The sequence below is a fragment of the Periplaneta americana genome, chromosome 7 (genome assembly GCF_040183065.1).
Source record: "Periplaneta americana isolate PAMFEO1 chromosome 7, P.americana_PAMFEO1_priV1, whole genome shotgun sequence".
Taxonomy (NCBI): Eukaryota; Metazoa; Arthropoda; class Insecta; order Blattodea; family Blattidae; genus Periplaneta; species Periplaneta americana.
This window is the reverse complement of record NC_091123.1, coordinates 92,509,486-92,525,463: the sequence shown is the minus strand read 5'-3', so window position 1 is coordinate 92,525,463 and position 15,978 is coordinate 92,509,486. Positions and strand designations below refer to the sequence as shown.

The 15,978-nt window shown below is 35.3% G+C and overlaps 1 protein-coding gene across 5 annotated transcripts in view; it reads right to left on the bottom strand.

Moving 5' to 3' along the window:
* The window catches only part of LOC138703292 (uncharacterized), a 114,548-nt gene that overhangs the window by 59,176 nt on the left and 39,394 nt on the right, over window positions 1-15,978 (bottom strand). For all 5 annotated transcript variants that reach the window (XM_069831061.1, XM_069831063.1, XM_069831065.1 and 2 more), the window contains exon 5: window positions 8,735-8,838. In XM_069831061.1, the coding sequence (XP_069687162.1) occupies window positions 8,735-8,838 (104 nt within the window). The remainder of the gene's footprint in view (window positions 1-8,734; window positions 8,839-15,978) is intronic.

The window sequence follows — 15,978 nt, the reverse complement described above, 5'->3', positions numbered from 1 at the left end:
GTTTGCGATGACTTCAAATAGCAGGCTGCCAACAACCCAGCTTTCTTTTGAACATCAGCATATGCAATGAGAACTGCTGGATTTACGCCTTCCACTTGTAAAAGAAACAGCAATCCACTCAAAGGGGAAAGTCCAGAATCTCCACAATCAAAGAAGACCAGACAGGTCAAAGGCAACATGAAATCAATGTTGATTTTTTTAATCAGGAAGGAATTAAATTATTTCAAGAGAAAAATTGTTCTGGGGCGGGTATTGATCCCGGGACCTTTGGCTGAACACAACAACACTGTTGGCTGGTTGATTGGTGCATTCAGCCAAAGGTCCTGAGATCGATACCTGACCCAGGAACAATTTTTCCCCTGAAATTATTCAAGTCTGCTTCATAGGGAGTTTTACCGAAAGCTAGAGTTGCAGAAAGAAATTGTTCATAAGAAGTTTATTCCTCTGGATCAAACAGCTAAGCTCACTTTCTACATCAAGATCTTAAAGCTCCAACAACAAAATGTGAGGAAGAAGCGACCTGACAAAGGGAGCAATAGATGGCTTTGTACAATGATAACTTACCTGCCCACACTATCATTTGGACTCATCAGTTTTTGGGCACTAATAACCTGGTTGGGGTAACCCATTCCTCTTACCAGATCTTGCTTCACGAGACTTTTTTCTGTTTCCTGAGATAAAAATAAGGCTGTTTTCCCCAACATAAGGCAAATGCCAGGCAATCTTTTGGTGAATCCTCGGGCCTCACCTAATCTCACTACATCTCGTCAAAAAATTGTAGAAAATTGTAAAATATTGTAAAAATTGTAATTGTAATATTGTAATCTTGTAAAACTTTGACTTGTTTCACATCTTAAAGCTTCATTGCTAATGTAAGATCTATGGAATATAATAAATGAAATGAAATGAAAAAAAAAAAAAATGAAGATGGTGGAGGAAATTCAGACTGAGTCACAGGCAGTAAACAAATAATCTGACACAAAACTATTCTCAGGAATGCTTCCAGTCATGGCAGCATTTCTGTGATTATTGTCTAACCTCAGGAAGGAACTAATTCTAGGGTGACAATGGATATCAACGTTTAAGGAATAAGGTTTTTACAGGAATATATCGGCTACACCTCATATTTTCTATTTACTTGTTTCTGTTTTGAACAATGGCAATGCAAAAAGCTACTTATACTGTACTGTAAAAAGAAACCAGACCTTACAGCCAATCAGATGTAAACATTTGCAGAGAAATATACGCAGCATTATTTCAAATCAAAATCTATCAAGTGTAATTATAAGCTTACATTAATTCTACACAAAGTCTACTGGAACACAGTAAGTAGGCATATAAATAGCAGCTCTTTAGTTCACTATTTTCGATTTCCAACGAAACAATCTATTTGATTTCAATTATGATGTTTCCAGCATTTCCTTCATATAAGCTTTCTTGGTTTGAATAAATATTATTAATTTAAATTATATGGCTATTACAGTATATAGAAATTACAGTATAACTCTGATTTAACATTCCCACATTTAACAAATTTTGAGTTCAACTTCTATTTTGCTCCAACAAATAGCCTACATATAATGCTTAAAAATCCTCATTTAAGCAAACTTGGTTTAATAACATGCTCACATTTAATAAAAGAATTCAACCACCGGCATAGCTCAGGTGTTAGCACATTTGCCTGCTGATCCAGTTGCACTCAAGCACAGGTTCGATTCCCACTTAGCCTGATTATCTGGTTTGGTTTTTCCGAGGTTTTCCCCAACCATAAGGCGAATGTCAGGTAATCTATGGCGAATCCTCGGCCTCATCTCGCCAAATACCATCTTGCTAGCACCAACTCTATGTACCCTAAATAACCCAGTATTTGATACAGCATCGTTAAATAACCAATTAAAAAACAAAGCAAAAGAAAGAATTTTCGTAAACACAGCTGGAATTATTTAAAAGAAAATTCAGAGCATGCCCAGTATCAACTTTCTTCTTTTTTCTAGTTTCCTTTAATGCACCTGTTAGCATCATACACTTAATTTTTTTCCCCCACATTAGGCCTATCATTACTCCAGACACACTGCAGCCTGAGGCTTATTGTGCTACCTATGTTATAATTTAATACCGATTCATCAGCTCTGTTTCCTTGATTAAGGTGTACAGTCCAGATATAGAATTCGGTTCAAAATCTTTTGGTTCTAGAGACTCTTTCCCAAAGATAAAGAATCCTCTGTGAGCCAAAGAGTCACAGGAGCTAATGATGTGCTGGGCTGTTTCAGTCTCCTTCCCGCAGAATCTACAGTATACCCATTACATTAAGATGCATTTTCACAGGAGCATGACCTGTGAGAAAAGCTGTACTTGCTCTCAGCTGAAATTTATTACAATGAAGTAATATTTCACCTCTTTTGCTGCATGATCTAATAATAAATTGTTTTCCATGATTGATACCTGGTGTCTTGATCCAGGTTTTGTAGTGTTGAACTTTGGACCACTTTTTAATTGCCTCTCTAACAGAGCAATTAGGTATTCCAAGGCCGGCTCTGGTCCAATGTATTTTGTAGCTGCTGCTTGTCTTGCAAGTTCGTCAGCTGTTTCATTTCCCTCAATGCCACAATGCCCTGGTACTCAGATGAGTTTAACCTCATTCTGTTCTACCAGGATCGAAAATATAGGGTGCAGCAGTGGGATATGACGGCATTTCGTAAGTAACCTAAATGCCAATGAATACATTCCTGCAATCTGTTATGAAAGTTCTGCATAACTCACCCCAATAAGACAGGTTCGATGGCACTAATTTCGTTCCTTACGTTTTGTTTCAGCTGGATGATGATGCGAGGCTTGTTGCGATACACCCTACTTTTGAGATAACCCCATAGGAAGTAATCAACTGCAGTCAGGTCAGGAGATCTTGGCAGCCAGGCAATGTCGCCAAATCGTGAAATTATTCGTCCTGGAAACATGTTTCACAGACAGTTCATTGAACCATGAGCAGTGTGCGCTGATTACTTCCTATGGAGTTATCTCAAAAGTAGGGTGTATTGCAACAAGCCTCGCACCATCATCCAGCTCAAACAAAACATAAGGAATGAAATTAGTGCCATTGAACCTGTTTTGTTGGAGAGAGTTATGCAGAACTTTCATAGCAGATTGCAGGAATGTATTTGTTGCCATGGAGACTACTTACGATGTAGTCTTTAAAAAGTAATCACACATTAATAAACTGCATTGTACTAGATTACTTACAGTATATGTGTTTTATTTTAATTCGTCCTGAGTGACCCACAACAGGGCTATAAAACCGTCATATCCCACTGCCGCACCCTTTATATTGAGGCAATTAAGAACCAGTCCTGAAGTAACAATATGGCTACTTAAAGCCATAAGAATCTGCTTCCCTTTGTAAGCTCTTCTTATACTTTCATGAATGCATTGAATAACAGCATATATCTCTGAAAAACAGTGGCATGTTTACCCAAGGGAAAGCTGACTGTTCGTCTGATACCATAAACTCCTGATCCAGTTCCTGAGTCTATCTTGATCCGTCTGCATACCACATCAAAGATTTCTCAGGAAATTTTGGAGTTTTGTTTTGTCGAAGTTCAGAATCAATGGTGATTCTGAAATTCTTTGGTAATGTCGAACAGGATTAATATGGTCTGATCCCATACTCAGTAGTCATCTTCCATAAATCTATTGAATTCCAGCAAACCTGACTCTACATCTGAGAAATTCAGTTGCTTAAATGTTGAAATCTGTGGAGAACCATTCTCGCTTCCTCCATTACTACTGCGTCTAAGGAGTCAAGTTTAAGAGTGCTTCACTTTTCAATTCTCAAAGTTCGCTAGATTAATTCAACCCAAGACAAGCAACAAGAATGATGCTAAAATAGATAGGCAGTAGGTAAAGGTAAAGAAGCATGATGAGCATGGAGGTAGAGCTCCGAGCTTTCACGACCTGAGTACTTGAATGATGTGCTGTAATTGACACCACACCACTGCGAAAGACCCAGTACTGAAGCTGACAGAACTTTGAGTGGAGCCTGCCTTCAATCCATGGACCTTGGCATCATCACTATGCTAAGACAAAGTACTGCAAGAAAAAAGGCAATAAAGGTCAACATTCTGCAAGCCATACACCCTTTATTTCACAACTGCGTGAAAATCAAGTCCATAGGAGACTATTGCCGGAGACACTTGCAAAGAATGTTGTTCCCATTTGCAAGAAGACAAGATGCTGCAGAAGACAATTAGGAAATGCTGGGCCAAACTTCACTAAATTTGTCACCTGTGATGTCTATCTATCGACTACCCAATCTGTGTTGGATGTTGAAGAGCTATGCGATAGTCACACTGCTCCAAAAGAAGAAAATAATTTTTAGTCGGTTATTTAACCCTTCAGTACTCACGTGGGAGACACCTGTCAACCAGTATATTTCTTTTCATTGTTGTATTTCCTAGAAAAGGTTTACAATAGTGAGACTTTAGTTACCTTCAAAACCAAGCCACATAATAACATTCTTTGGTTTCTGTCTTGAAGTTTCTCGTATAACTCGTGTAGCTAAGGTTCTATTCTTCTGGATGACAGTCACTGTTAACAAAGCGATTTTTTACGTTACAGTTTCTGCAAAGTTTCAGTAAATATTCATTATGACTTTTGTAAGTTATATACTATATCTTTAGGGATAATTTGTTCTATTAAACTTCTACATTTATCAGATTCCTTCAGAGATTAGAAGGTGTTCTCAAGTATTACTGGGAATTCAAGAATCTGCTACGCCAGCCCCAAAACAAAGGAATGGATCCAAGGGTCGTTGTTACCAATTTGATAGATCTCGAGACAAAAGACTAGAAATGATATGTGAAATGTTAAAAACGGACATGTACCGAACATCTGAGGGATATCTGTGTAAACTGCTTGTAAATAACTAAGTATTGTAAAGACATGTCTGCAGAAAGCATTCAAGAAAATACTTTTGAAGGATAATCCAAGGACAAAAGGACACTAGCTATTCAAGTATTATTGTATAGAAATATTTTCACAACAAAGCAAGGATTATAAACGTGTTTAAAGTGTTAATTTTGTAGGTAAATGTAGAAAGTATTTGAAATTTATACATATATAATTACCTATTAATTATAAATAAATTATACAAACTCAGATAGATTGAACAAATATTTCTGTGAATCTCTTCTTAAAATTGCAAAAAAGCACATTCCACGAGGAAAACCAAAAAAATACACCCCATTCTGGACAGAAAACCTGAATTTATTGAAACAAGATAGAGATAAAGCAAGAACCAAAGCAGAACACAGCAAAACACCAGAAGATGCTCAAGATTGGAGGAAGAAGACTGCCATTCTTAAAAAAGCAATCATAACAGCAAAAAAGAACAGTTTCAATAAATTTATTGAAAATATTAATTACAGAACCGATAGCGCTAAAACATATAAATTTCTGAAGAAAATTTCCAATACATAGGAAAATACTAGCCAACCTATTATTCATAATAACAAAACACTAACAGATAGTAGAGATATAGCAAACGCATTTACTAAATACTACTCAAACTCTCACAGATTATATTCCAATATCAAAAAAAACTGACAAATTTATCAAAAGAAAATTACATAAAAATAATAAAAACAATATTACTAGTACAAAACCTGAAATATTTCATCAAAATTTTACTTCCAAAGAATTAACTCTAGCTATATAAAATTTAAAAACCAAGAAATCTCCTGGCCCCGACAACATTCATTCCGAATATTTGAAACATCTGGAGGAAAAAGCCAAATCTGTACTTTCATCCCTTTTCAATTTATCATGGAACACCTCAATTCCTGCAGCTTGGAAAAAAAGCAATCATTGTACCAATTCACAAAAAAGAGAAACCTGCTCATGATGTTAATAGTTATCGATCAATAGCACTATTAAGCATGATAGCAAAAACCATGGAGTCCATGATCTCCAACAGATTAACTTAGTATTTAGAATCCCAAAATCTTTTATCACCAAGACAAGCCGGTTTTCGACAACTACACTCTACCAATGAACAAGTCATACGCCTTGGCCAAGAAATAAAAGACAGTTTTAACAAGAAAGAAGATACCTTGGCAATATTTATTGACTTTCAGTTAGCATATGACTCTGTTTGGAGAAATAAATTATTACTAAAACTCTAGAAATTAGGTATCTCCAGCAATATGTTCAGATGGATATCAGAATTCCTTAGTCAAAGATTCATTGCCACTAAATTCAATAACTCACTTTCTAGTTACAGACAAACATATCGAGGTCTACCTCAAGACGCTGTCCTCAGCACAACTTTATATTCAATATTTATATAAATGACTTACCCTTCCTATTAGAGGAATCAAACATGAAAACAGCACTATTTGCAGATGATATAGTTTTGTGGACTTCGGGATCTTACAGACATAGAGACAAAATTCAAAATTCTGCTCTTAAAGCTCTAAATCAACTACATGAATGGAATACATCAAATTTGATGACACTCAATTTAAGCTAAAGTAACTACCAAATATTTTTCACTCGGTAAAAAAGAAAGAGAATTCAATATCCAATACAATGGCCAACACCTTCCTAGGACTTATGAATCCAAATATCTTGGAGCTATTTTCGATAGTAAGTTAACATGGAGCAACCATTTGAAATACATTTCAGAAAAAGCTAGTAAAAGATTCTCCCTTCTAAAAAGACTAGCAGGAAAGAAATGGGGATGCTCTAGGAATACTTTGAACATTACATACAAAATGTTTATACAGCCAGTGCTGACATACTGCGGAGAAATTTTAATTACTTCACCTTTCATAAATGACATAGAATATGTTCAAAACCAAGCTCTCAGACTCATTACTGGTGGAATCAAAACAACTCCAATAGATTCTATGAGATTCCTCACTAATATTAACAGCATCAAAATGACAATAGAAGAAAAAGCACTGATTCAATATGAAAAACTTATCAGATTACCAGGAAACAATTGGCATTCATACAGTCCTCTCTGTAGATTGAAAACTCAAAAAAGTTTCATATCCATTGTTCAAGAATTAAAACAGAAAATCAATATCCCGAATTTAAAAGAAAACTTACAAATTAAACCAAACCCTTTAACTCTATTAAATATAGAATATAATCTAAATTTAACAGAAGAAATACTGAAATCAGAAGTAACACTGAAATACTGAAACAATTGTCTTTAGAGACAATTAATATTAGGTACCCTCCACAAAACTGGCTTCATTTATACACCGACAGATCCTTGATCTCCAGAGAACAAGGTGCCGGTGCAGGTGTTACGTGCTGTCTCTTCTCACTTTATAGATCTCTTGGATATGGAACAACAAGTTTTGATGGTGAAATCATTGCAATAAGGGAAAGTCTCAGGAATCTTCTATGCCACATCAATAAATTTAGGAATGCAGTTATATTGTCAGACTCCAAAGCAGCTATTCTATCAATAGTCTCTAAACACACACCTTCATCTCAAACAGCAGAAATAACTAAAATGCTCTCTCAATTAATATCACTCAATAAAAGAATTGTATTCCAATGGATACCATCCCATTGTGGAATCCTGGGAAACGAGAATGCGGATGCTTTAGCAAAGAAGGGCAGCACTTCTACTTACCGACCTGTTACTAAATCTACATATTACTCTGTGAAGAGATTTATTAAATCTACATACTTAGACTTCCAACAAACAAAATTTGATAACTCAATCCCAAGGGAAAAAATGGAACTCTCTGCATCAAAATCCACAGTTAATTCCCGATTTACCACGAAAATCGTCTGTAGCTGCATTTAGATTGGCAACAGGCCATGATTGTTTGGCCAAACACCTGCATAGAATTGGAATATATCAGTCCCCTAACTGCCCATTGTGCAACTCAAACCAAGAAATGGATTCGGAACACCTCAAAATCTGTGCTTCAGTGGTTGGTCATAATACTATCTTTGAAAAATATTGGAGTGCAAGAGGTCAAATGACTTTATTGTCTAACGCCTGGCATTAGAAAACAACAACAACAACATAAATTAATTAATTCTGTTTCAAGGCTATTTTTATATTTATTTAAAAACATCCGTAGTAACACATTTATGTTACCATTCATATTGAAAAAAATGTTCAAATTCATTCTTTAAAGCAAGAACATAACTTGGGTGACAGCTGTCCCTCACGCGACTGAATACATTATGAAAAAGTATGCAAATATTGAAGGGTTAACGATGCTGTGTCAACTACTGGCATCAATGAACTGGTGATAGTGAAGGGAGTCCATGTGATTACCTGACATTCATAAGGAAGAAGAAAGTGATGACAGTGAGGAAGTACTATCTGTTCCTTGCTTGGGAGAGGTAGTCCAGGAATGTCTCACCTTGCTTCATTTAAAGTGGTTTCTTTGCTTCAAGCTCAACTCAACAACATTGAGCAAGAGATATTGAATGTGAGGTATTGTTACTTAAGCAAAACAACGCAGACTTCTTGAAAGAGTGATTAAGTTTTTATTTTAAATTATTTGGTTAATTAACAAATTCAAATAATCTTATTTTATTCCAATCTGTAAACTTATTAGAAACCTAATTTATGGTTTTCTCTACTTTTCATGGTGAATTCCTATTTAGTGAAAACCCCTGTATAAGAAAAAGTAAAGGTAATGTCCAGAGATTTATTAAATAGACGTATACTGTATTATATATAAAATAGTTCACTACACACCTGCTGAACTGTCCATGCATCTGATTGAGGTTTTCTACCCTTATTGGAAATCTCAAATCGCATGTTCCAACAATGTTTTGAATTTTGAAGTCTAAAAATCTGACCTGGAAAAAAAAAAAGCGAAATTAGAATTGTAAAAATTAAATTTCAATGGTAAGGCACCATAAAAAATTTGAGACAGTTATGTAAGCATAATACAATTTCACACACACATTTCAAACTAAACTCAAATCACACTATTCAACACAATATATAATATATTATACCATCCATGACTCTCATTCAATCTTAAACAAATGGAAAAACTATTTTGGACAGTTACTAAATGTACATACGCCAAATAGAAATAATCGGGACGAAATTGAAATACAAACTGTTGAGCCATTTATCCCCGAAACCACACTTTCTGAAGTCGAAATTGCGATAGAAAATCTGAAAAATTATAAGTCTCCAGGTATCGATCAAATTCCAGCAGAATTAATACAAGAGGGTGGAAGCACATTATCTAACGAAATTTATAAGTTTGTACTTGCTATTTGGAAAAACGAAATTGTACCAGAACAATGGAAGGAGTCCATAATCATACCTATCTTTAAGAAGGGGACAAGACTAACTGTAGTAACTTTCGAAGAATATCATCACTTTTGTTGACGTCGTACAAAATTTTGTCCAATATTCTTTTGAGAAGATTAAATCCATATGTAGATAAAATTATTGGGGATCATCAGTGTGGTTTTAGGCGTAACAGATCAACTATTGATCAGATATTTTTTATTCGGCAGATAATGGAGAAAAAATGGAAGCATAAGGGTATAGTGCATCAGTTATTCATAGATTTCAAAAAGGCATATGACTTGATAAAGAAAGAAGTTTTATAAGATATTCTTAGTGAATTTGGTATTCCCAAGAAACTAGTTCGATTAATTAAAATGTGTCTCAGTGAAATGTACAGCAGAGTCCGTATAGGTCAGTTTCTGTCAGATGTGTTTCCAATTCATTGTGGACTAAAGCAAGGAGATGCACTATCAACTTTACTTTTTAACTTTGCTCTAGAGTATGCCATTAGGAAAATCCAGGATAACAGAAAGGGTTTGGAATTGAATGGGTTACATCAGCTGCTTGTTTATGCAAATGACGTGAATATGTTAGGAGAAAATCCACAAACGATTAAGGAAAATACGGGAATTTTACTTGAAGTAAAGAGATAGGTTTGGAAGTAAATCCCGAAAAGACAAAGTATATGATTATGTCTCGTGACGAGAATATTGTACAAAATCGAAATATAAAAATTGGAAATTTATCCTTTGAAGAGGTGGAAAAATTCAAATACCTGGAAGCAACAGTAACAAATATAAATGATACTCGGAAGGAAATTAAACAAAGAATAAATATGGGAAATGCCGGTTATTATTCAGTTGAGAAGCCTTTATCATCCAGTCTGCTGTCAACAAATCTGAAAGTTAGAATTTATAAAACAGTTATATTACTGGTTGTTCTTTATGGTTGTGAAACTTGGACTCTCACTTTGAGAAAGGAACATAGGATAAGGGTGTTTGAGAATAAGGTGTTTAGGAAAATATTTGAGGCTAAGAGGAATAAAGTTACAGGAGAATGGAGAAAGTTACACAACACAGAAGTGCACGCACTGTATTCTTCACCAGACATTTGAGATGGGCAGGGCATGTAGCACGTATAGGCAAATCCAGAAATTCATATACTGTAGAGTGTTAGTTGGGAAGCAGGAGGGATAAAGATCTTTGGGGAAGCTGAGACATAAATGGGAAGATAATATTAAAATGGATTTGAGGGAGGTGGTATATGATGGTAGAGTCTGGATTAAACTTGCTTAGGATAGGGACCAATGGTGGGCTTATGTGAGGGCGACAATGAACCTGCGCGTTCCTTAAAAGCTAGTAAGTAAGTATCCATGACATTATAGTATTCTATAACTTTATTAGAAAAGGTCCCTCCATAGCAGATGGGTAGTAAACAACAGAGGCAGCTAAGATAGCAAATCCTTTGGTAGTGCTGGATCTGGCCATATTAGTTCTCAGCAAAAGGTTAATAGGAAACAAAATAAAAGTTTCAATATTATTATTTTTCACTTATTAATATCACAAATGTTGAAAATGTTTCCATGGAGTTGTAAACAAAAGATTAACTTGTGTATAACACTTTATCCAACATTTCCCATGTCACTGGATTGACGTAATTCTTAATTACGTTCTTTTATCTTATATTGTTTTTTAATTGTTGTAATACACAAGACAATTTTGCAACACCACAGAAGAAAAAATCTGGAGATGTCAGATCATGAGATTACATATACATACATACATACATACATACATACATGCATAGTGTTCTGCCAAATGGTAGGTCTTTCACTGCAAATCCAACTTTCTCCAATCTTTCCTATTTTCTGCCTTCCTCTTAGTCTCCGCATATGATCCATATATCTTAATGTTATCTATCATCTGATATCTTCTTCTGCCCTGAACTCTTCTCCTGTTCACCATTCCTTCAGTAGGCAGTTTCTTCTCAGCCAGTGTTCCAACCCATTTATTTTTTTCTTCCTGATCAGTTTCAGCATCATTCTTTCTTCGCCTACTCTTTCCAACACAGCTTCATTCCTTATTCTCTCTGTTCATTTCACATGCTCCATCCTTCTCCATATCCACATTTCAAATGCTTCTAGTTGCTTCTCTTCATTCATCGTATTGTCCATGTTTCTGTCTCATACAATGTCACACTCCACACAAAGCACTTCACTAGTCTCTTCATTACTTCTTTTTCCAGAAATCTGCAGATGATGCTTCTTTTTCTATTAAAAGCTTCCTTTGCCATTTTTATCCTCCTTTTGACTTCCTGGCAGCAGCTCATGTTACTATGGAGACCAAAATCAATTCGTAATTTTACTGTGCTAGTCCTAGATACAGAGACATCCAATATTTCAGACCATCATACTGATCATTGCGAACATCTAAGATTATACTTCCTTTCATGTCTGTCCCATTAGCTCTATGGTAGCGAGTCTGCCTCCAGACTAGCCAGCCTGGGTTCGATTCCCAATAGGATCAGAGATTTTTGTGTAAAATTTCTACTTCAGGACTAGGAGATGTGATGGTGCACAACTTCTAATCACTAGATTGTGCACCAATATTCCTGGGTTAAATCCCAAATCTCTCTGCATCACATATGAAGAGAAGGCATATGTCAGTGTTGACAGTGATTCGTCCATCAGGTGATGACATTAAGGCTATGGATCGGTGAAAATAACGAAAAAACTATTAAAAAATGGAAATTTTGATTTTGCTTCTGAGTGAGCAAAAATCAGATTACTGCATGAATCTCGCAGTTGGCGAGAGACAATATCAATCCAGCCATTTTCTCCTAGCACTGTGCAATAACTACTGCCATCACAAGACAAACTGCACTGCATTATTCCCACATACCCCTTTTCTACTGCTACACATGTGCATTCCCGTCCAATTAGTCATGCCATCTCTGGACGCGACGCGATTAGAACCTCATATAAGCATGAATTTCGTGAATTAATGCGATCCAACAGATGGAAACAGACTTGATACATAAAAAAGTCTAATATTTGAAGTCCATGACTAGTAATGAATTTTTAAAATCATTCACAGTAACGAATCCTTTGTCTATGATCTGTTGGCTTTAGCTCCTGCACAAAATAAACTTTACATATGGGTTTAATTTCCCCTTTAAGTGCTCACATGTTGAAACTACAAATATGTTGGTTTCTTGAGCCAATTTGAAGGATTTTTAAGTATTCTGTCTGAAATATCTAAAACTATATCTTTTATTAGCACAGGAGGGCTGTCTAATCTAGCAGCAACCCATGTTGAACATGTAGCACAAAATTTATTTACCAACTCACATAGTGTCCTGATGCAGTAGGTGAAGCTGACTCTGAAAAACACATTGTTACATGCGTCCTAATTTTAATCTACTATCCCAGTTAGACTTGCATTCGGGAACACAGCATCTAAAATCTAAATAATTATAAACTTTAACGATACAAATAAGTACAGCTGTCAAAAAAAAAAAAAGTGACCACTCTCTAGAATCTAAGTTCCCTTCAGGTATTGTCGCCACAATTTGGAGACAGGCAATGTTACATGTTGTTGGACCATGTGCCTGATATCTATAGTTATACTTGAAGTGTTCTGCATGTTACTATTGTAGCATAGTGGTAGCGTACCGAGCTGGTATTCATGAGATCGTGCGTTCGAATACAAACTAGTGCTTTTATGTTTTTTTTTTGTTTTGTTTTTAAGAAAGAGAGAAAATATAATTGCTCCTGACTATTTTAGCAATTAACATCAGGTTCATGAATGTATTACGCCATGACTTTATCATTATTTATTATTATTATTATTATTATTATTATTATTATTATTATTATTATTATTATTATTATTATTATTATTATGAGTTGGTAAATAAACTTTGTGCTACACATTCACCATGCGATGCTGTTAGATTAGAAAGCCATCCTGTACAAATGCTGATGCAAATGGAAAGAAAGAAAGATTTTATTCTCAACAAAAATATCTTTCGTGGCATAAACAAAACAAACTTATTGGTGTCTGCCTTAGAAAATTCAAAGAATTAAAAGTTAAAGGGGGGGGGGGGGGGAATTTCCACGATTCTCCCATCTCAATCACATCTTGCAGTCAAGTTGGCATGGAATCATCCAGTCTTTTCAAATAGCAACTTTTCTCAGCCACAGCATGCCAGGTATCCTGGACAAGCTTCCACAAATCATCAGGACATCTTGGAGTGAGATTGAGCCATATATGCTTCTTTACTTGTGCCCACATATTCTCCAAAGGGTCAAGTCCAGAGAGAAACGAGGCCAGTCTATCAGTTCGATATCCTGTCTCTTTGCAAACCAGTCTCGAATCAATTGAGATGTATGTGTGGACTAGATGATTATCCTGCTGAAATTGAAGAATTCCAGCAGGATATAACAACCTAGCATAAAGAACCATATAGCATTCCAGCAACCGCTGATATTTCTACTGGTTCAATTTCCCGTGAATTCGATGAATTGTGCCCACTCCATAACGAGAAATCCACCCCCAACATGACACAGACACTCTACCACTGTGGGCACAAATAGTAGTATATGTGGTCGAAATGGGTACCAGGAAAACGATATACAAGAGTGGGTCCTTTCTTTGTAGTAGAAAAGGTGACTTCATCAGAAAATATTACCCTTTGCAATCCCAATCATCATTTTCCACTGCAAAGAATAAACTCTCTTCTATATGCTCCTCCTCCTTATGAACTTCCCTAAGAATGGCACATCAAGATCTCAAATTGGCGTCTGGTTGTGGCCAGGGAAATTAACAACAGCCTTCAAAGTAGCAGTGGTATGAAAGGGATTCCTTTCAACCTCTGCACTAATCTGACATCCTGTTGTAATGTTTAAATTTTCCTTCTACCACTCTCAGCTTTTCGGTCAAAAATTGCCAAACATTGATAATTTTGCATCCATCTCTGAGCTGTCCTTTCTGAAACATGGAAACGCCTACCTGCCTTGCATGCCGAAAAATCGAAGTAATCACAGCCTGTGTTACACTTTCCTTCATTCCTGCACCTCTTTGTGGAGCCATGTCAGTGAAAGTCACAGGCAGAAATGGCGTCGTGATTTCCTCAAAGAGACTTAGCCTCTACCTAGGTCTTAAAATAATGGCAAAGCAATCACTATGATAAAAATATACATACATTCTTCAATTAGAAAATAATAATACAAATACATGTTAAAGTTTTATTAATAACTATATCATTTGCAGACATAAATTCCACAGAATTAAAAAAATATAGTTCATAATCTCAACCTCAGAGCCGTAATTTGTTTTTGAAATACCTGCATTGAACTGTATTCACACAATACATCCTTAATCATTGGTTGATTATACTCGTAGTTACAAATACTACTGCTGCTGCAGCTGCTACAACTACAATTATTATTGTCATAAATGTAACCTTCTATATCATTATTAAATATTCAGAATATAATCTAAATGAATGTTAAGTTGTAGTGTTTCTGAAAATGTGTTGCATTATGTTAGTACCAAATAAATGCTGTAGCTCAGTCAGAAGAACGTCAGAATTTAGATGTCAATGTCTCAGGTTCATCCTCGTCACTCATTTTCGTTTTATTGTGTTACAGGATAGTATAATGTAATAATATAAGAAGAAAATACTAACACTCTTATTATGCAGCTGTATTGTTCCAAACCTAACATTAAATTTATATTATTTATTGTTAAAGAATAACAGAATATAAATGGTAACTTGAATATTATTTATATCCCTAAAGAACAGTAACAGAATATAAATGATAACTTGAATATTATTTATATCGCTAAAGAATGATAACAAAATAAAATAACTTGAACAAGGTTCAAACTCACAACCTTCGAATCATTAAGCAAGCACTCTACAGCTGTTCTACGAAATGCAGATATCGAATAACTCCTGTTTAAACACCACAGTTCCGCAACTTCTTCAAATGTGTATCTACAAGTGCATGCATCATGTAACATTACCATGATCTGAAGTAGACTTAGAATATATTCGCTGTTCACGAGTGTGATCACATTTTTTTTTCACAGCTGTATGTCTAAAATGAAATGTCAAAATTCTTATGTTGGCCAAGTTAAATAAATATAAAGCACAATTATAGTAATTCTTATTTTCCCCGTAATATAGTAAAAAAATATGCAGCTGGTAAAAACAATATCCACCCTTAAAATACTAAAGGTTAATTTAAATTAAAGTTTCACTATAATCTTCAATCATTCTCTCCCACACTTGACTTTAAATTCCAGTTTGGAGTCTGACTCTGCCCTATTCCAACATTGCCAATTCTAACATCAGCATGGCTTATTAATTTACGATGGTTGTGGTTACTGACTTCTCATTCAATGCACAGTTATGCATCATAATCAGCCTCCAATGAAAAGTAACTTCCTACGAAATTGTATTTGGTAAGAGTCATTATGTGTTTCAACTGACATTACTCCAATGCTAAGGATTGTGTATGTATACCTCAAGTGACTGACCTTCCAACTTTACAAACCAGCATCTCTTATGCAACTGCTACAGTAACAGTGGGACAAGGAAGGAAATAATATATCAAGAAATTGATTTCAGATTGGATGTTGTCAATATCATTAACTAATGGGTCACATGTAAAGATGTAC